Source organism: Pavona decussata, unplaced genomic scaffold, assembly GCF_977016875.1.
Source record: "Pavona decussata unplaced genomic scaffold, jaPavDecu1.1 SCAFFOLD_127, whole genome shotgun sequence".
Taxonomy (NCBI): domain Eukaryota; kingdom Metazoa; phylum Cnidaria; class Anthozoa; order Scleractinia; family Agariciidae; genus Pavona; species Pavona decussata.
Window position 1 is genome coordinate 2,203,804 of NW_028145541.1, and position 20,655 is coordinate 2,224,458.

The 20,655-nt window shown below is 41.1% G+C and overlaps 2 protein-coding genes across 2 annotated transcripts; both read right to left on the minus strand.

Annotated features, from left to right (window-relative positions):
* Window positions 1–840: 840 nt before the first annotated feature.
* On the minus strand, window positions 841–20,654 carry LOC146469191 (uncharacterized). Its single transcript, XM_085123844.1, has 11 exons — window positions 19,332–20,654; window positions 9,176–9,356; window positions 8,377–8,661; window positions 7,181–7,336; window positions 6,604–6,675; window positions 6,428–6,514; window positions 4,271–4,475; window positions 3,701–3,758; window positions 2,899–3,193; window positions 2,379–2,555; window positions 841–1,684 (listed from the first exon to the last, which is right to left on the minus strand). The coding sequence occupies exons 1-11, from the start codon at window positions 20,015–20,017 to the stop codon at window positions 1,586–1,588; spliced, it is 2,301 nt and encodes a 766-aa protein (XP_084979970.1). The 5' UTR covers window positions 20,018–20,654; the 3' UTR covers window positions 841–1,585.
* LOC146469192 (uncharacterized) lies at window positions 11,266–17,814 on the minus strand. Its single transcript, XM_085123698.1, has one exon. The coding sequence runs from the start codon at window positions 17,812–17,814 to the stop codon at window positions 11,266–11,268; it is 6,549 nt and encodes a 2,182-aa protein (XP_084979824.1).
* Window position 20,655: the final 1 nt, after the last annotated feature.

Below are 20,655 nucleotides of genomic sequence, written 5' to 3' on the forward strand. Positions count from 1 at the left end.
TTCCAAAGCCAGCTAACAAGGACGTTAAAGTTCCGTCTCCTCGTACACACAAAGTGCGTGACAGGAACAAAAAGTGTAGAGTTAGAATAAGGGGAGGGGGAAGTGGGGGGGTTTAAACTAGTTCCGAAGAGAGGAGTAGCTTACTTGGTGGGGATGCAAAGCCAGATATCATGCAGTGAGTATAATCAGATTTTTAAAGTTTTTTTTTTCACATGGAGATTGCAAAATAAGTAATTTCCTGTTCGTTCACACTGCCTTGTAACAATGGAGGATCTGACAAGCTCGTCCCCAATTCCCAGGGTTTTCCCTTGCCCTTCCTATCCCGGGGGAGGGGGGTTCCAATATAATAGTGACGTGGGTGATCGTCGTACCTTTAAGGTGTAAAAATTCGTGGTTTGGTACCCCTTAGGATGCTAAAATCTAAAATGACTTCCGCCGGGAGAGGTATGGTGGTACATCAGTCAAGGAAATTGAGCCGAAAAATATGAGAAGTGAATGTCAGTCAACCGATTTGGCACCGTTCTTAGGGTAAAAACCACGCGCACAAAACAGAATTCTGGTACCTTTAGGGGTTTTTTTTATTTCCGACGATCAACCCCGTTATTTTTATATGGAAATCACCCCGGGGCTTCCCATTTTTGACAATAGGGAGGATAAAGTAATTTGGTCACCGCAAAGAGATTCAAGTGCTGTCATTTTGAGCGTTAGCCCTTCGCTAATCGTTGATAAAAGGAAACATTTCTGTCCGTAAAATGTTGTTTTTCTGCTTGTAATTCGCGTATAACAAGTTTTAGTCAAGAGAGGTCAGTTGCACTACGGTATATTTCAGAAACAGAGGCGTACAAAATTAATATTGCTTCTTTATTACATTTCTACAATAACTTACTGTAAGGAGTAAAGGTGTGATCTTTATTCAAAAACAGGAAGAATGACAAGTAGGGAGGTAATCTCTTAAAATTATACCTTTATATTACATAACATTTAGTGTTAATGTCATATTCCATCACGGCTTTCCGTATATTTCCAACCTTGTTCCCAGGGCTTTCCCCTTCTCGAGAAGGGAAAAGCCCAGGGAACGAGGTTGGTATATTTCCTAACAAATTTGGAACCTTTTCGTTGTTTTCCATTATGACGACAACAATAAAAAGGGACAAGAAACATTCCCGACTTCAATTACCATGGAAAAAGTTACACAGAACGTTGCAAACAGTATTTTTCTAAAACTATAATGAACCACATAAATAAATTTATTTCAAACTACAAAGAGTATACGAAGCAATCTAGCTCACCTAATTCAACAGTAAAAAGGTTTTCACAAGAGAAAATAAACGATCTCTCGGCTTATCAAGATCCACAGTCCAACGATAAAAGCCATGTTGGTATGTGTGGCATCAAAGGGTATGGTTTGTGAGCCAGGTATAACTGAAAGTAAGTGTGAATTTTTGAGGCCAGGTCTGAAAAAGAGTACGGAAAAATTACATATTTTGGTCTGGAATAGGGGCAACATTTGGAGAACCAAGCTATACACCCAAGGAGTACCCCCACCCATCCCCTTCAGTGTCAAATCAATCCACTTCACATAAGGCTAGCACTGCGTGTCAGAAGTGATGCATTCTGGTTGCATGCTTGTTTGCAGAGGCGGGCTTGTTAGATTACTTGTGATAACATCTGCCAGTGCCTTGTCCTGAAGACAAAAGGACAAAACTTAGTGGTTCTCCTGAAGGCTTTTGAACATACAAGAACAATCTGAGATTCTCGCAAATATCTCTCTTTCCCTCTTTCTTACCTAATCTTTTAGCCACTTTAAAATTTGCTCCTAATCTTTTACTCTTCTTTTGTTTTTCTGCCTTATCGGCACAAATCTATCTACCTGTGTTTAAATTTCTCACACTCATTATCAAACCTTTGCACCTGTGGATGGAGCTAACTTTTGAGACTGTGGATGAAATCCTAAAGTATGACCATTCAAATGAAAGCTACTGAGCAGTACTTTCCTGTGGTGCTATTTATTATGCTGTGCAAGGTGGTTCTAGCGTTTGAGCCTGTGGATGAAATCCTAAAGTATGACCATTCAAATGAAAGCTACTGAACAGTACTTTCCTGCGGTTCTGTTCATTATGCTGTACAAGGTGATTCTAATGTTTGTCTGTGAATGAAATCCTAAAGTGTGACCATTCAAATGAAAACTACTGGGCAGTACTTTGCTGTGGTGCTGTTTATTATGCGGCACAAGGTGGTTCTAACTTTTGAGACTGTGGATGAACTCCTTAAGTATGACCATTCAAACAAAAGAGCTTGAATGGAAGGCACAGAAAGGTGAGAGCGACTTGGTAGATTTGTACAGAAGAGGTGAGGCACAAACTTCAACATGGACTTACAGCGATTGCTTGCTTCATGCTCTCAACACAGACTTGATGCAAGTCTTCCACTTCATAGTACTGTGCAGCCGAGAGAAGCCCTGGCAGGAGACTGGGTACTAGGTCACATGACCCAGTGTGCAGAAACTCCAGTAGTGCCTCAAAAACATCACTTTCAAAATGCTTCACAGTTATTACCTAAGAATAGATTTATTTAACAAATTATATGTCTTTCAGTGGCTCACTGACATGCAGGGTAACTTGGCTAGCTTGAGGACAATAAGGGCAGGGCAGTAGATGGCATGGTGGGGGAAGGAGGGAAGAAAGTTTCAATAAAGTTTCTAGATAAATGTGTCCTATGTATTGATGGAAAATAAAACTTACCAAAACTTTAAGGATTCAAGTTAACTTCAGAGAGCTTTATGAATTCAAAGAATTTAAGCCATCTCTAGTATCTAACATGCACATAACATTCAACTTAGGATTTAACAAACAGACCTGTACCCAAACTTATAACAAAACACAAACAATTTATATATACCTCTTGATACAGTAGCTGCGATGACAACAGTTGATTTTCACTGTATATTTTGTGTTCAAAACCTGTGAAGGATTCCAGCGTCACATAAGGATCATCTGCCTCGGGCAACGACTTAGAACGCCGCATTTTTTCCAGGTTCACTTTGCCACTACGTAGTCCTGTCTGCACCAGATGGCCGGAACGCCATGAGACTGTGCGCTTTAACATAGGAGGGACTGAAGATGGGTTAGTCTTGGTTGCTGGTGTGTTTGTGCTGACATTAGAGATGTCTTGAGAAAAGATCTTGTGAAACACTCTGGAGTAAATAATGAGATAAAACAATACTTACAGTATGTCACGTTTTTAGCTGGTAGTGATCACAACAGCAATGATGATGATGATGATGGTGGTGGTGGCGGTGGTAGTGATAATGACCTTGACAATGATCAGATGATGACATCAATCACTTTTGAGGATAGGACTGAACACCTTGAGTAAGTAAAGCTCAGCCAAAACAGCTGGGTGTCTTTTTGAATGCACCTTACAGGAAAAACTTGTATATTTTTTTGTTTCAACTTGAACTTCAAGCCTGCAGTCATTCCCTACGATAACCATTATGGTCATGGTTATGGTAACATGTAATGTTTCAAACACAAGCAGCAGTGTTATATTGGGATTTAAAACCATGAGGCACAGCCGAGTGGTTTTAGACCCGATAAAACATAATGAGTTTCGGAAGGTTATGGTTAACAATTAATCATTAACTCAACAGAAGAGAAGTTAGCAGATAAATAACAAATAGTCGAACATCACTCATCCTTACTTGCTCTTGGCCGTCATGACTGACTTTACTCCAATAAAACACCTCTTGTCTGTGTCTCCTTAATAAATCCATATACACAGTTACTGTAAGTAAGTACATATAAACACACCTACAGGCTTCAGCCGAGGACATGTAAACTTTTTTTGCTTAGAAGTTTTCTCAAACACGACTTTTCACAGCCATTAACAGAGTTAAATCCATGACTTTGAAAACCCTGAACCATTATGCTAGTCGTACAAAACAGTATGAAATCTAATTACTACTGACATTCTACAGTAATATTCAGGGTTTGAAATTAAAGTTTTACACGAGACAAAGGCGAACTACAAGTAATGTCATGTGACATGCACCAAGCGCACATGTATCCCACACAGTCAATGATTAACTATCAAGGCTCCTATTATACTGCCATTGGACAAAATCCAATACCACACAGAAGACCTTTCTGTTATTTGAGACCTTGACATCAAAATTCCATGATTTTCTATGATTTTGGTTAGGAACCTTTCCCTACTTGTCCAGAAAAACAATGAAAGTTAAAGGAGCATGATCATATTGCAAATGGCTTACCAACTAGAAATGCAACTGTGTCGCTTCTGTCATGCCCTTCAGTGCCCACTGAGCTGAAATCTCTGGATACTTGGCCAACTGTTATGTGATGCTCATGATTTGCACTTGGTGACGAGCTTGAAGAGATGGTTCTACCCTCTGCAGAATGAGAAATCGTTTGAATGGACTTGAGAAGACTTCCCATTATCAGCGTCCTGGTGCGTGCCTGTAGAAAATTAACAATTTTGTTAATACAGTTACAATTAATTTACCCTGGGGTTATTCAGCTGGGTTTAAGTGAGAGAAATCTTCTGGTACACTGTCAATGAAATGCTGTTTCCTTCAACAGCTCATATCAATGGAATTTCTATCACTAAAATATTTCTGTGAAAAGCCAGCAATTACTACAAATTGTAGTAAAAGATAATGGAGTCATTTTAGTGACTTAATTACTCGGGGCGTAAGGTGGACCGAGTTAAGGTTTCGGTAGCATTATCAAATTCTTTTTCTTTTTGGGGTCGCGATGGGCCGAGAGGTAAGACTTCGGGCCACAAGTTATTGTTCTCGGTCTCGTTTTTTGTATTCCGATGGTACGAGTTACATTTTCTGTCGTGTTATCAAATTCTTTAACGGCTTGGTCGCGTTCTTTGTTTTCGGGCCGTGAGGAGTGTTTACAATATGTGAGCCAGACGTGCGAGGCATGAACAACCCCAACATAAACTGCTATTAAAAGCTAACCGGGGAGCTATTTAAGCTAACCTAAGTGCTATTTAGGCTAACTGGAGTGCTCTTTAGGCTAACCGGAGTGTTTTTTAGGCTAACCTGAGTGCCTCAAGGTTAGTTTTGTTTAACCGAAAATTTAGCAACTAAATCAGTCTATGACCTCGCGGGCCAAGATAGATAAAGATGTCTCATGTTTACTATAGAAAAACAATCAATGTAGAAACGGTTTCGGTCTTCAAATGAAAGGTGAATAACAAATGCTTTCCCCTGAATTTCATTTAAAAATATAAACAGCGAAACATTGAAAAACGTACAAGGATATAAACGTACGCGTGATGCGTAACGTTACTCTAGATCCTGAAAGGAGGGGGGGGGGGGTACTCAACAGATGCTTGGGTAGGGAGGTGCGGCCTGGGCGTTCAAACCCTGACCCTGTTTAAGACACAATTCTCCGATTTCCCTATCCCGTTTAAGACAGAATTCAAAATTTTCAAGCCCTTTCTAAGACACTAAACCCAAAATCACACCCTGTTTAAGACTAGAATGAAATAAGGATACACTAGTTTCTTACTGTATTTTAATGCATTGGCAATCACAATCTGTTTAAGCCATTAGGTCATGTAGGGATACCCTGTTTAAGACAGAAAGTGATGAAATAGATACCCCGTTCAAGACAAAACACCCTGAAAACCATACCCTATCGGGCTGCACGTCCCTGTTAAAGTCACATAAGGGAGTACCCACCGGGTCTAGATCATACCGAAAATTACGATCCGTCATTGACCCGGCGTCACATACATATTAGGACCGTACAAATGGTTTCTGTCTCTAAATGAAAGGTGAAAACGTAAGGATTAAAGCCCGGGGATTATAAAAAGCATTCGTATGACAAATGTCGTTTTCCCCTGTATTTCATTCTGACTGCAAGAAATGCAATTCTATCTGGTGGTTACTTATTGCCTCACTATATCTCTGTATCTATCTATTTGGTAGCCTGCGAGCAAGCTCTCTTGGGGGTGGGGGGTGGGAGGGGGAAAGAGGATCCACCCCCAAGAGAGCTTGCTCGCAGGCTATCTATTTGGGGGAATTGGCGATGCTGGAGGTTATCGCTGTTAAAAGATTGTAGGCTTTGCGCACCACACAGTCAAATATGGCCCAAGTATAAGCTGGAACAGCTTCTTGTTAATTATAATTTATGCAGGGAAATATTTACTTGGGACACAGGTAGCTTATAGAGGCACAGCATAACCACTTGGGGAGGGGGGGGGGGAGGTGGGTTTCTTATTATTTTATTCAGCTCCCTGCACTTTTTGTATATGTCATTACTTTTATCCCAATTCCCACTTGCTGCTCTCCTAGCTTTCTGCCTACCTACCTCCAGTCTATTGCAGGGCTACCAATTATTGGATTTGGTTACAGTGTAGGTTGGAACATTTTGTTCTGAGCTTTACTCACATGTAATTTGGCAAAGTTGGGTGCCCTGTGACAGGCCTGTTCTCCTTGCATCAGTTTCTTAAGAATCCAGTCTCTGAATTCCTCGTTCTGAAACCAAACAGGAGTAAGGAGGAATTATATATCATAATCACAGTATGAGATCTTAAGAATTTGCACCCAGACAAACTCATGATTACCTTTTCAAACACATACTTCTCATACAAAGGTGGATCATAGAACAGAACATCATCCCTTGACACAACTGAGACCTATCAAAAAATGAGCATGAGAATACAAACTTAAAATTTTTGAAATAAATAAGTAAACATACTTTGTCCATTGTCTATCACCAACAAAATTATTCATTAAAACCTGGATCATTATTTTATTACTCAGGGCCTAGCAACTGAGTAAAGGATTGCCCCTCACATTTTCCTCCTTTTCTTGTAGCCGAACCTGCATAATAAGCAGTCACCCTCTATTAAGCGGCCAGTTGTCAAAGTCCCAAAAATTATCTCCCCGGTATTAAGCGGTTGCTGCCAATTTCCTGAAGGTGACTGCTTAATACAGGTTCAACTGTAGTACTAGTTTTTGTAGAAACTGCATGGTAACAGTTTGTTCTTTCTCCTAGAAATCACTTGACATTTTCCTCCTTGTGGTCTATGAGGAATTTCATGTTTTCACCAAAGGTTCTTTGTCAAACATTTGTGCAGTTTTGATCAAAATATAGCAAAATCCCTGTGACAATGTCCTAATAAACAATATACAACTCACTGTGTAAAGATGAGGATTGGTATCCACATTAACCTGCACAATGACAAAGCTATGAAGGAAGTTGGACTTGATGCAGTCGGGGACAAACTTTGTATTTGTTGCCTCCATGAAGATGATACAAACAATGTCATTACCAATATGCCTCTTCCTCTGAAGCTGAAAGAAAAAATTACATTGTCATGAGTAATTTTATTTGGACAATTCAATCTATATTTTCATGATAACTGTTTAATTTATTATGGGTCAAACATCTTCTTTTATACACAAAGTTGTACCATTACAAATCATATGAAGGGGCACACGAAATTATAAGGCCTTGAGTGACTTTTGATATAAGGTCAAATTAACTTCTCCTTTTGTTTCACAATAATTTTATTGAATACTGTACAGTAGCAACCAGAAAACCTATAGGATTTCACGAAATACTAGCAAATTATAATTTAATAATTTCAGGAGCAGGGATAGCGCAGTGGTGAGAGCACTCGCCTCCCACCAATGTGGCCTGGGTTCGATTCCCGGACTTGGCGTCATATATGGGTTGAGTTTGTTGTTGGTTCTCATCCTTGCTCTGAGAAGCTTTTCTCCGGGTACTCTGGCTTTCCCCTCTCCTAAAAAACCAACATTTCTTAAATTCCAATTTGATCTGAATAGTTTCCCCAATTGCTCTGTGCTGAATACATTCATTTCACACTTAACCCTTTAATCCCTAAGAGTGCCATTTGCCACATAAGGCCACAACTCTGTCAATATTTGACAGATTTCTATGAATTTTTCACACCAAGATGGTCTTGTAAAGATCTACTCATTAAAAGGATAAAAACTTAACCCCCTCCCATATGTGATATGGTTGACCACCCCCATAACTTTTCAACTTTTTCCCCCTAGAAGTTGTGGGTCTTAAGACATCTCTCACATTAATGAAGATGTTGAGACCTGCAAAATAAGCTATGGTTTAGGGGTATACCTAATATACACAAGGATTGGGACGTTTTTGAAATTTTAAATTTTTACGTTTTAAGGCCATTTATCTCAAAGCCATAACTTTTCTCATTCATAATTATATCAGTTATGAAATACACTCATGAGTAGCTTTAAAATGGTATATCATACACAGACATTGAGTTTGTAGACTTGGATCTGGAGAAAATGTCGTTTTGCCTTAGGGGTTAAAGGGTTAAAGTGATTTTTTTAGGTACCTTCTGTGAGTCAGATTCCTCAAATGGTAGGAGCGTTGACACATGGAACATGATCTCGTTATCAGCAAACTTGGTGTAAACAGAGTGTGTTCCAGTTAGGTCATTATGGCCGTCCAGTCCGGCACAGTATTTATCAAAACCTTGCAGCCTGACCCTCTGACCCAGAAGATCCAAAAAATCATCAAACGCCCTGCTGTGAGTCTTGTTTCCAAACAACTCTTCTTCACTCTGCTGATTTTCCTTCATGTAAATTACACCAAACTTATAGGCTCGTTTGATAAATGCCTGCAACATGTAGCAGTTCAAGTACAAATTAACTATTATCTAATGTTCTCTGTCAAAACAGGTAACTGCAAGGTGAAATTCTCTCATCGCAAGTCCATTGCTACCAACTACATGACTAACAAAACCACCAAAGGTGATTGTGTGACAACAATCAATCAATCATCCCCAGACTCTAAAAAATTACATAGTACCAAAGTGGGGGGTGGGGGGCGGTATTCCCCTATACTAGCTAGATAGGTATGTGCGGCTCCAAAGGGTATGGTCTTTGATCCATTTTGGTCTGTAATAGGGTATAGATTTTAATGATTTTGGTTTGAAAGTCTGAAAATGGGCTTGGATTTAAAGAAAGGGTTATGGATTGTAAAGACCATTAGGTTTGAAAAAGGGTCTTGGAAAATTATATATAATATTTTGATCTAAAATAGGGTCAGGGTTTGGAGAACCAACCCAGACACTCCCACCAAAAATTAGGAGTATAGAGAAAATGTTTTGAAGTTATTTCCTCCTTACTCACACTGTCCATCTTTAGAAGTTCTGCTGGTGCAGATGGAACAGTGATAAGCTTAACAGGGGACATGATATGGGCCTGTTGCTTTAAAAACTGAACCACCTCCTCACGGCTTGACATACTACCATGCTGATTTGACAAAGAGAGAAGTCCAAAGATTAGGTAGTGAGAGGACCGCACCATAATTCTGCAAAAACAAATAGAAATACTGTTTTCTAAATTCCGAATATAAGACCTGGGGCTTAGAGAAGAGGGTTGGTGGGGGGGGGGGGGGAGGAGAGGAGGGTATTTACAATGTTTTAAATGAGAAGATTCTGCCCCATCATTGCATTTGGTCCAAACCCTTACCCTTTTAATGTATCATTATTGACAGAAAAGGTAACCCTTTCAGATCCCTCCATAGAAATTGGTAACCCCAGGGCAATGTTTGTTGACTACAACAAAGCCCACATGCAAAAATTGAGACAAACCCAGAAAAAAAAAACAGCCCAACATTCGATATATCGCGGTTATGCATCTAGCCCTTCATTTACAGTAGAAACACTGCTGCATATCTTTTCATTGGGTCCTACAGCCCTACCTGCAAAATCCCTGCCTTTTTATCTACCTCCAGCCTGAAAAAGGTACCCTTTTCGGGCAGAGCCTCCTGGTATAGTCCTTTATTGATAGGGAGTTATAACCCCACTCTCAATCCCTGGTGAGTAAGTAATTAGCTGCTTAGATAGGTTAAATTATGCTCAGACATCCCCTCTAGTTGAACAAATGAAACCAGATCACTTTTGTTTCTATACATTCAGAAAGGGGTGTTGAGCCAATGGTGGAGGTGGGGGAGAGTGTGCTTACAATAATAAATTATTGTGCAGTTCCCAAAAAATATCCATACTGCCCCCATGGAAAGTTTTTTGTTTTGCACCCCCAATCCCCCCAGGAATATCCAGTTTAGCTTCATACTTTGCTTCTAAAATTTTGACTTTTTAAGACCCCACTCCCCCTAGGAATTTCTGATGACCTTCCGTGGGGTGGGTATGGATGTTTTCTGGAACTGCACATTAGAAAAATGTAGTAAAGTAAAGGAAACTATTTTCTTGTGCAAGGTACAAGAGAAGCATGGTAAGCCCACTTTAGAGTGATAAAATTTAAATTTGCATGTTCCTAAGTTAACAATAATCTAATTTAAGGACAAACTTGAGATTGCTGTTCAACATAAAGGTCATTTGTAATAGCAATACTTAACAGAATATAATTTGTATGTTATGTGTTACAATATCTAAATACTTAAGAGTAATATCATGTTGGATAAGATTGTAGTAAATATTCATAAATTATATTGAAAGAAATGAAAATGATGTTACTATGAAGTGAATGGCACAGGCATACTCGGAAAAGGAAATCCGAGTGCTCCCATCAGCCGGGAGTCGAATCTAAGACCTTCTGATTACTAGTTTGGATGCTCTACCACTGAGCTCCAGGAGACTCTTGGAGCTTAAACACCACTAGGTTTATGAGACAAACATCTTGCAAACTGCTAGGATGTGAATGGTGATGTGTGGCATATATGCAATGGAATAAATGTGATGGTATATTTTAAGCCTGGTGAATGAATGAAAAATAATGATGTATAATATTCAGTGAATGACACAGGTATACTCAGTGTAGATGCGAATGTAAACCAGCCGTAAATTTCAACGTTTATTTCGACACGAGGCACCGTGAGACAAACTCGCAATTCCAGTTACACCGATGGGCCTTCATAAGAGTCAACTTAACTGCCGTACAAACCGTGGAAACTAATAAACCTTAGTGAACTTAAAATTGAGGTAAAAACTCGGTGGCCCTCGTGGTAAACATTAAAGGCCACCTATGCGCATGCCCGAAACTAAATGTCTGCGCAGGGGACCCAGCTGGGAAACGCGAAGCCCAGCAGTAACATGGCTCCCCAAAATGTCCAACATTTTCTACAAAAAGGAACTAATCTTTAGCAAACACAATGTCAATGTTCCATGCTTAGTGAAAACACTTAAAGTTTCTTTCACTGTAAATCTCTTTCTTAACAAAGTTCTGGCTCCTCAGGCTCCTCGTCGGGGAATCCCGGTCTCTCACGCTTCTACGAGCAGCACAAGCTTGTTAACAGGTCTTTCCAGTCTGGATCCATTACTTGTCAACACTGTTACCGAACGTACTTGGTCCTGATCATCGGGGTGAGTTTCCACCACTTTAGCCATGGGCCATCTGTTTCTAGGAGACTGGTTTTCTTTCAACAACACAACATCTCCGACCTGAAAATTTCTTCGTGGCCGAATCCACTTGTTTCTTGCTTGTAACTGCTGCAGATATTCTTTACACCATCTTGACCAGAATTCTTGAGCCATATGCTGTGTACGCCGCCACATCATTCTGCAGTACAGGTCTTCTCTCTTGAATTCTCCAGGCGGGGGCAGCACAAGTCTTGTCTTTCCTGTAAGCAGCATACTTGGTGATAATGGTGGTGCAGAATGTGGGTCGCTGAGGGTCTCCACTGTCAGAGGTCTGTTGTTAATCGTGTATTCGGCTTCGCAAAGGAAGGTCCTCAACGAGTCTTCGTCCAGACGACTACCATGTTCTCTGATGAGACCATTCATGACATTTCTGATTGACCTGATTTGTCTTTCCCAGACACCACCAAAATTGCTGGCAGATGCAGGATTCTTAATCCAATCGATGCTTTCCTTAAGGAGTTCTGCTTTGATCTCCTGGTCATCCATTTCTTCAATAGCTTTCTTGAGTTCTGCTTCTGCACCAATGAAATTCGTTCCTCTATCGCAGCGGATTTCCCTAACCGATCCCCGTCTACAGATGAAACGTCTGAGTGCATTTATAAACGAATCCGTTTCCAAAGAATCCGCCACCTCTATGTGTACTGCTCTACTTGCTAAGCAAGTAAACAAGGCTCCGTATCTCTTCACGACAGATCTTCCTCGTTGGACGTGCCAAGGGCCAAAGTAGTCGACCCCACAATAGGTAAAGGGTGGTGTTGGCTCTACGCGCGACTTTGGCAAATCTGCCATTTTCTGTTCTCCTTGGGTCCCTCGAAGGTGACGACATGTTACACATTTAGAAATAAACTGTCTGACCATCGCATTTCCGCTAACAATCCAATAGCCACAGGAACGAAGCTCGTTCAGAGTTATCCCTCTTCCGCTATGATGTGTTCTTTCATGAACATGGCTGATAATCAGTGAACTAATGTGGCTTGACTTTGGTAGGATCACAGGGTTCTTTAGAGTGGGGGGCAGATTGGCCTTCCGTATTCTTCCACCAACTCTCATAACACCATCACCGTCTAGAACTGGATCCAACATGCGGAGAGAACTTGTCTTCCTAAACAGGGCTTTCTTTTCTTTGTCTGACTTACGACTACCGTAGACGACTTTCTCTTGAACGTCTTGCAGACTTTTAATTTCTGTCGGGAACTCATTTCTTTGTACGTGCTTTATGATCTCCATTTCTGCTTCTTCTAAGTCAGCTACGTTGACTCGTGTAGAATTGACATCCTTACGTCCGGCAGGTCCTTCATCAGATGCCAAACCGCTGGACACTTTTCTCTTGGCAAGGACTCTATCTCTCAGATGTCTCTTGTATTTCAGGCAAAGTGCTACAGCCATCTTTGCTTTAAACCAACTGGAGAATCGTCGAAGTCTCTTGACAATATCACTGCTCTCTTTCACCGTGCTAATGTTAACCTTAACATTTTTGACTTCAGGGGAATCTGGATCCACGTGGTCTTCATACGTTTCTTCCTTCAGCCAGCTCTTTGCAGGTTCTTTCAGGAAGTCAGGACCCGTGATCCATGCCGCCTTCTCAACAAAGTCCTTTGGAGACATACCTCTCGACCCTTCGTCAGCAGTATTCAATGCAGTTTCCACATAGTGCCATTGTGAAGGAGTAGTGTGCTCGTGGATAAGCTGAACTCTGTTAGCTACGTAGGTATGAAAACGACGAGATTCATTACTTATAAAGCCTAAAACGACTTTACTGTCCGTCCAGTAGTAGTCCTTTATGTCCTCATACTCCAATTCATCCTTTAACTTCTCACCAATATTGACAGAAATTGTGGCAGCAGCCAATTCCAATCTCGGGATACTGACTATCTTCTTCGGTGTTACGCGGGCCTTTCCCATAACAAACGACACATGTACTTTCCCGCTCTCGTCTTCAAGTCTCAAATACGAGCACTGTCCATACCCACACGTCGAAGCATCGGACATACAGTGGAGCTGTGCCGACACAATCTTTCCGAATTCTGCGGGTTTGAAACTTCTTGGCACTTTTAAACTTTCAAGTAAGCAAAGTTCATTCCGCCATTTTTCCCATCTGCTTTTGGTTGCATCGTCAACAGGTTCATCCCAGCTGTTAGACTGACAGATGTCTTGTAATATCTTCTTTCCAATGAGTACTACCGGAGCGATGAAACCTAAGGGGTCGTAGATGGAACTAATCGTTGAAAGGATGCCTCTACGTGTGCAAGGCTTATCCTTAAGTTCAATCCTGAAGTTGAAGGTATCTGATTTGATGCACCAAATGACTCCTAGTGCTCTTTCAATAGGCAACTTATCTTGGCCTAGTGCAAGGCTCTTCACATTCTCTGCTCTGTGCTCGTCAGAAATTGAGTTAATGATGCGTTCAGTGTTGCCCACAAACTTAGTCAAGTTGAATCCCCCATTCATGCAAACTGCCTTAACGTCCTTCGCTAGATCGATAGCTTTGTCCTCGCTGCTTGCAGATTTTAGAACATCATCTACATAGAAGTTCCTTCTAACGGTGTTGGCTACCTCAGTTCCATAGTTGTCTTCGTTTTCGTCTGCTGTACGCTGAAGTGTATAGTTGGCACATGCAGGAGACGATACTGCCCCGAAAAGGTGCACAGTCATACAATACTCTTCGGCTTTCTGCTCCAAGTCTCCATTTGGCCACCACAAAAATCTGAGGAAACTTTGATCTTCCTTTCTAACTCTCATTTGAAAGAACATCTTCTCGATGTCCGCCATAAAGGCGTACTTCTCCTGGCGAAACCTGGTTAGGACGCCAAGGAGGTTACTTGTAAGATCCGGTCCCTGAAGAAGCTTGTCATTCAAGGACTGTCCTTCAAACGTAGCCGAACAATCGAAAACCACTCGTACTTTCGACTTCTGTGGATGATAGATCCCGTGATGAGGAAGGTACCAGGTTCTTCCAACCTTATCTTTGAACTCGTCATCCACCTTGCGAGCATATCCTTTGGAGATGATATCAGCCATAAAACTGCAGTAATCCGCACAATATCTGTCATCGGCCTTCAGATGCTTTTTTAGGCCAGTCAGACGCTTCTCTGCTAGTGCATAGTTGTTAGGGAGCTGAACGTTCTGATGCTTAAATGGGAGGGGCATCTCATAATGCAGGTCATCGAGATGAACGATGCCGCTCTCCACCGTTTCGCAGAACTTGATGTCTTCACGTGACATTGCTGTCCCCTTTTCTCGTTCAGAGAAGTCCAAGTCAAACATCTGACTAACTGCTTGTGGAGTTATCCGCTCCTTCACCTTTCTCTGTGTGACTAGATATCCCCGAGGGGTAATTATAGTATCTTCAGGGCTAAGATTGATTCGGTTGCATGTAATCTGGCTACTCAGCTGTGGATTACAGAGGGGCCCATTGACGTACCATCCGAGGAGTGACCGAACTGCGTACGGGTCTGAATCTTTGCCGTAAACGATTTCTCTTGGACGTAGGGCACTTGGGCAATTCAATCCAATAAGCAGACCCACTTCGATGTCTGCCATGTAGGGGGGTATCTCTGCACTGATTTTCTTCAAATGAGACATCTTGCAGATTACGTCAGGTCGAGGTATTTCATTGCGGTCTGCTGGAATCACATGCCGCGTAAACGTTCTAGGTAGGTCCAAGATCACGTCCTCTTCTTTAATGTTGGCTACCACCAATCCTTCAATGGCCTTTGTGGTAACACTGCTCGTTCCGTGAATCGTAGTAAGGATAAGGTCAGTGTCATTTCCCTCAATGCCGAGTGCCTTCATTGACTTCTCACTCACAAACGTCCCACCACTGGCGTTGTCTAGCAGTGCATAGACTTTTATCTTCTTTGCTGGATCACTCTTGTGAAACAAGTGAACTGGTAATATACCCATGTTGATAGGTACATCTCCAGCTTCCGTGACGTTACAGATGGCAGTGCGGTTGCTGCTAACCTGAAGGTCAGCTCCAGGTTGATTATCACTGTCGTTGCTGATCTTCTTCGCCCAATCATAGTCGTGTAGCGATGTGGGGTGTGGCCTTTTGCAAGTCTTACATGTCTGCCGCTCCTTGCAGTTTTTAGCAATGTGCTGATCACTAAAGCAACCAAAGCACAGTTTCTTCTCCACTACAAACTCCCGTCGCTCAGTTAGAGTTTTCTTTAAAAACTGTTCACAATCATTTAGGTTGTGAGGCCTTTTGCATAAGGAACACGACGTGGACTGCTCCTTTCTACCTTCCTGCTTTAATCCCGTGGCAAGGCTTGTTCCTTTTCCTCTGCTACGTGGCCTTCGTCTGAATTTGACATGAGTGCCTTTGTCTTTCTCATCATGATGAGGTTTGGTAACATTTTCCTCTGAGAATACAGGATCTGTGGCAAGCTCAGCTTGTTTGCGGACAAATTGTGAGAATTCCTCAAAGTCAGCTATCCTTCCCTTTTCAATCTTGGTCTTATTGTTCCTCTCAGTCCATTTGCTTCGTAGATGCCTAGGTAACTTTTCCCAAAGCTGTCGCAGTACATGAGCTGTGTTCAAATCGTCCATGTGAGACATGCCTTTCATGGCAGACTTTGCTTGGTCCAGAGCAATAGAGAAATTTTGGAGAGCTGAGCCATCGTTTGCTCTGATTGGTTGCCATGAAGACAGTTTTGTGATGTGAGCATTTGCAATCTTGAAAGGATCTCCAAACTGTCTCTTTAGCAGTCCCTTGGCTTCTTTGTAGGATCCTTCTGATTTTCTCTGAAGACAACCATTAATAACTTCTTTAGCTTTACCAGAAGTGTACTGACCCAGAAAATACAGCCTTTCACAGGAGTCTTCAACCTTTGATTCAATCAAAGACTCGAAGGCAGTCATAAATGCGGGAAATTCCATAGCGTCACCGTAAAACATTGGAGGCTCAGTTGATGGAAGAAGGCTCCTTGCTTGCTGGGAAACCATAATTCGAGACAATTCCGTCTGCTTTCTTTGAATGTCTACAATATCTTGAAAGGTGTTGTCCTGGACTGCCAAGGGATTAACAGACAAACTTGTTGAGCAACTTGGAGGGCTATAAACACGTTGGGGTGTCTGTGGGATCCCCTGTGATTGATCACTGATAGAATACACAACTGCATGCCCGTCTACGAAATGGGGTTGAGTTGATGAAATATGTGCACTTGTGGGAATTTCAGTGGGGTTCACTACACACCCAGGAGTCACAATGTCTACATGGGTTTCAAAGTCAAAGCCTGAATTTCCTGATCTGCATGCTGTCATTGGGCTTGTGTAAATGGGGCCTGTTTGCTCTGTAGTATATCCACTAAGAGGATTTGCTTGAGTGGGGTACTGGTGCCCTGAGACATGATTGCCAGAAGAATGTGCTGGAAGAGACTTTGAAGCAGGTTCTAAAATTGGAATGGCGTTTGATGAGGATGAACTAGTCACCATTGCTGCCGTTGTCATCGTTACAACCGACCCTGGCGTTGACAGGGAGGTAATGTTTGTATCTTTCGTAACGTTGGCTGGGAGTAGACTGGACACTGGGAATATTGGAAGCTTTTGTGTCTGTAAACATGTAGGTGTGGAAACCCACTCTTCACTGTTCATTTGTTCATAAATCCTTTCTTCTTCCTTTGCCTTAGCTAGACTTTTCCTAAGCTCCAATTGTTCCTCGGCCATTTTCAGTGCCTGTTTTTCCTTCAGAAAAGCTGTCTCAACTTCTAGGGCTGCAACCTTAGTCTTGGCTTTTATCAATTTCGCATTAGATGAAAGTGAAGATAAATTAGAACGTCTAGAGTGATTAGACTTTCTAGAGCGATGAGACTTGTTAGAAGCAGCAGAATTTAATTCAGCAGACTGAAGCTCTTTCGCCTTAGACAAATATTCACAGACAGACTGTTTAAACTTAAACACATCTCCATCATGAACTTCATACCATGAATTAGCACTGGCAATATCTGATTCATTCTCTAACACTTCGAGGAAATTATCCTGAGCAACTTGTAGCTTGACAAGTAAATTGTTTAAACCTTCCGTTTCAGATGACACAAACTCAAAATTGTTAAGATCAACAAGAAGAGGCTTCATTTTGTTTATCTGCCTAGTCACGTGGCGAAGAGCCACAGTTCTACGCTCTTTTAACCTTTGTATCTCGTACTGTTTACCTTTATCCGTTGTAATTTTCTTCCTTGCACCCGATTCTAACTCCGCGGTACCATTCTCCGTCGATTTCTCCTCCATATTCGGCGAACCTTGAACCTTAACTGAATCATGAAGCCGTATTTCTGATGCCGCATCCGTCGGTGGAGTGTTAAGCGGTGAAATGGCGCGAAACGAAGCCGTGTCAATTGAAGGCGAACGCGAACGATAACCTTTGAAAATTCCTTCTTCACCATAAGCCATTGTAGATTCCATGTTTTCGTTTTCCATGCCCGTAATTATCCGTGAAAGTTGCAATAGAAAAACCAAGTAAACCGTATTTATCCTTGTAAACCACACATCCATCGACAAACCATGCTTGAGGTCGAGTTTTTACTGTAGATGCGAATGTAAACCAGCCGTAAATTTCAACGTTTATTTCGACACGAGGCACCGTGAGACAAACTCGCAATTCCAGTTACACCGATGGGCCTTCATAAGAGTCAACTTAACTGCCGTACAAACCGTGGAAACTAATAAACCTTAGTGAACTTAAAATTGAGGTAAAAACTCGGTGGCCCTCGTGGTAAACATTAAAGGCCACCTATGCGCATGCCCGAAACTAAATGTCTGCGCAGGGGACCCAGCTGGGAAACGCGAAGCCCAGCAGTAACACTCAGGAAGAACATTGTTTCATAACATTGTTGTCTTATCAGAAAACCACTACCAAAACAGGATTTGTTAGACTTAAAGAAGAGTTTAAAAGACAGCAACCAGCAGATTTTGACTCTATTGGATGATTTGAACCCATGGATCTGCCTACTTTAACCTTTATATGTTTAGTTATGAATAAATTATTTATTTTAATAACTGTCCAGGATGTAACCTTCTTTCGGTTAGCTATAAAGTTAAAGATACCTACATGTACACAAAACATTTTGTAAATTACTTGAATTGATAACTGGTTTTAACAGCAACATACACATACTATTTTTTGCTAAATTTGAAATCATTATAATACTATTTCGTAAGCAATTTTTTTTGGTTTCTTATTAAAAATTCCACTTTCCTTGAGTCAATGGTCTATAATAATATTATTGTTACGGACATGTTTTAAATATAACTTTCGAAACGGAAGTATATCATATTGATAACCTCCTCTTTGTTATGTAGACATGTGGGATTTAATGAAGGAAACTTTACAACAAGATTAGATGTTGAAAACTCATTCAATTTTTGAACTCACACGATGAGACAAAGATAAATATTGTATTTAAATCAGTGGGAAAAAATATTAAATTTCATGGCCAAAAGTCAAAATATTGAAAGCCATTAAGTGTAATTTTCCACTAGTATTTCAGACTCATTGTCTAACATATGAGATTCACATCAACACTATCAAGCGTATTATATATTATTATATTATAGGATAATAAATGTACCATCATGTTCAATTTTTTGTCACAGAAAATGATGTGATTGTGAAAAGAAGCATCTGTGAAAAATGTGCTTAATCATAATTATGCTAATCTGAAATTGCGGGAGTTACATATGTTTTTTCTGGTTTACAAAAAGGCACGTCAAACTGACATAAATTGACAAGTTTTATCTTTCCAATCTTGTCTATAAATAATAACCAAATGAAATTAGTTATCTACTTAATGAAAAAAGTTCACCTGAAAAGGGATGTAAATGATCAAGACAAAAGACTTGTATGTTAATGGGGCTGCATTCATTTTTAACACGTACTCTTTCACAAAAGGAAACAGAAAAAGACTCACCTGAAATAGTCCTTTGATTGTGGACTCGATTCAGGTTTTAAAGTAATCAGGATAGCACCAATATCGTCCTCCTTGGCGCAGTAACTCCAGTGTTTCACCCCGTAAAAAAATTCTCGATAAAACTCCTCTGGAACAACAGAAGTCACATGGCTGCTTACTCTGTACGAACCAAGATCGCAATAGCTTTTAAAGCGATGGTCGTAACTTTTAGCGAAAGAAATTCTTTTCTGGCAGTTCTTGTTAGTGCATTCAACCCGATATCCCATGACAAGTTTCACGTATTTCGGTTCACTGCAACCACAATTGCACTTAGGAGGTTCCCCTTCATTTTCAAAACAGTTTTCTGTCGACTCATTATTCTGCAGCGCTGCTTTCAAAGCAAGACTTCTCGCTTTGAAGTCGTTCAACGCTTGTATCAGCGAGCCATCTTCCGACTTCTGGAAGTGGTAGTGTTTTGAGCAAAACAGTTTCTTGTCACTTGAAACGCTGTATGCCGATGTCTTCTCTTCAAGTGAGGAGTTACATACAGAGCAAACAAAACAGTCGTGATGACAAAGCCAGGGCTCAGATGTAAATCCATTTGTGTTTGAAGGGGGATTAACGTTTTGAGCGGACCACAAACTCACCACATTTTCGTATGATTCCAGATTCGATTCACACACGAAACAGGCAGTGCTTCCTGCCATATTAATTGTAGAGCTTCAATTCATTATTCACGACAGAAGCGCGAGGGTTATCAAGGAATGTTTTCATTCCCCAATGGGAGGCAAATTTTGTAACAGGAAGCACCCTCCTGGCCAAAAACGTGAGTTCAAATCTTTTAAAAGCGTTCAATCAATTAATTCTCTCGTGACATCCCATTAACAAAATCAGACCTTCATTCACTAGCACGCAAGGTCAACAGATTGATCCAGTGCCGCGGCCGCTTGGTGAAAACTGCGCTCCCCGGTCTATAATATAAATTCATGAAAAGATAATCTGATTCTCCTTAGGCTATTGGCTCTCCTCATAAAATAATCATGAGACGTATTGTTTGGCTTCCAGCTGGACCTTGGCTGCGCTCAGAACAATAATTACCGTGATGATATTTTGGGTGAGCGATGACAGGCAAACGTCAATAACCATTGTTTCCGGAGATCACCAAGAAGGGATTTGGTCTTCTGCCACGTATGAAAGCCAAATTTGCCGCTACGGAGGCTCCCATCCTTCGCCGCTTCGTTCCAATTGTGTGTAGGTGGCGTTTTGTTGGAGGAACATCACGAGTAGTGCAAACATTTCAGCAGGTGTTAAAAATATTTCATCGAATTATCACATGTACAATCTG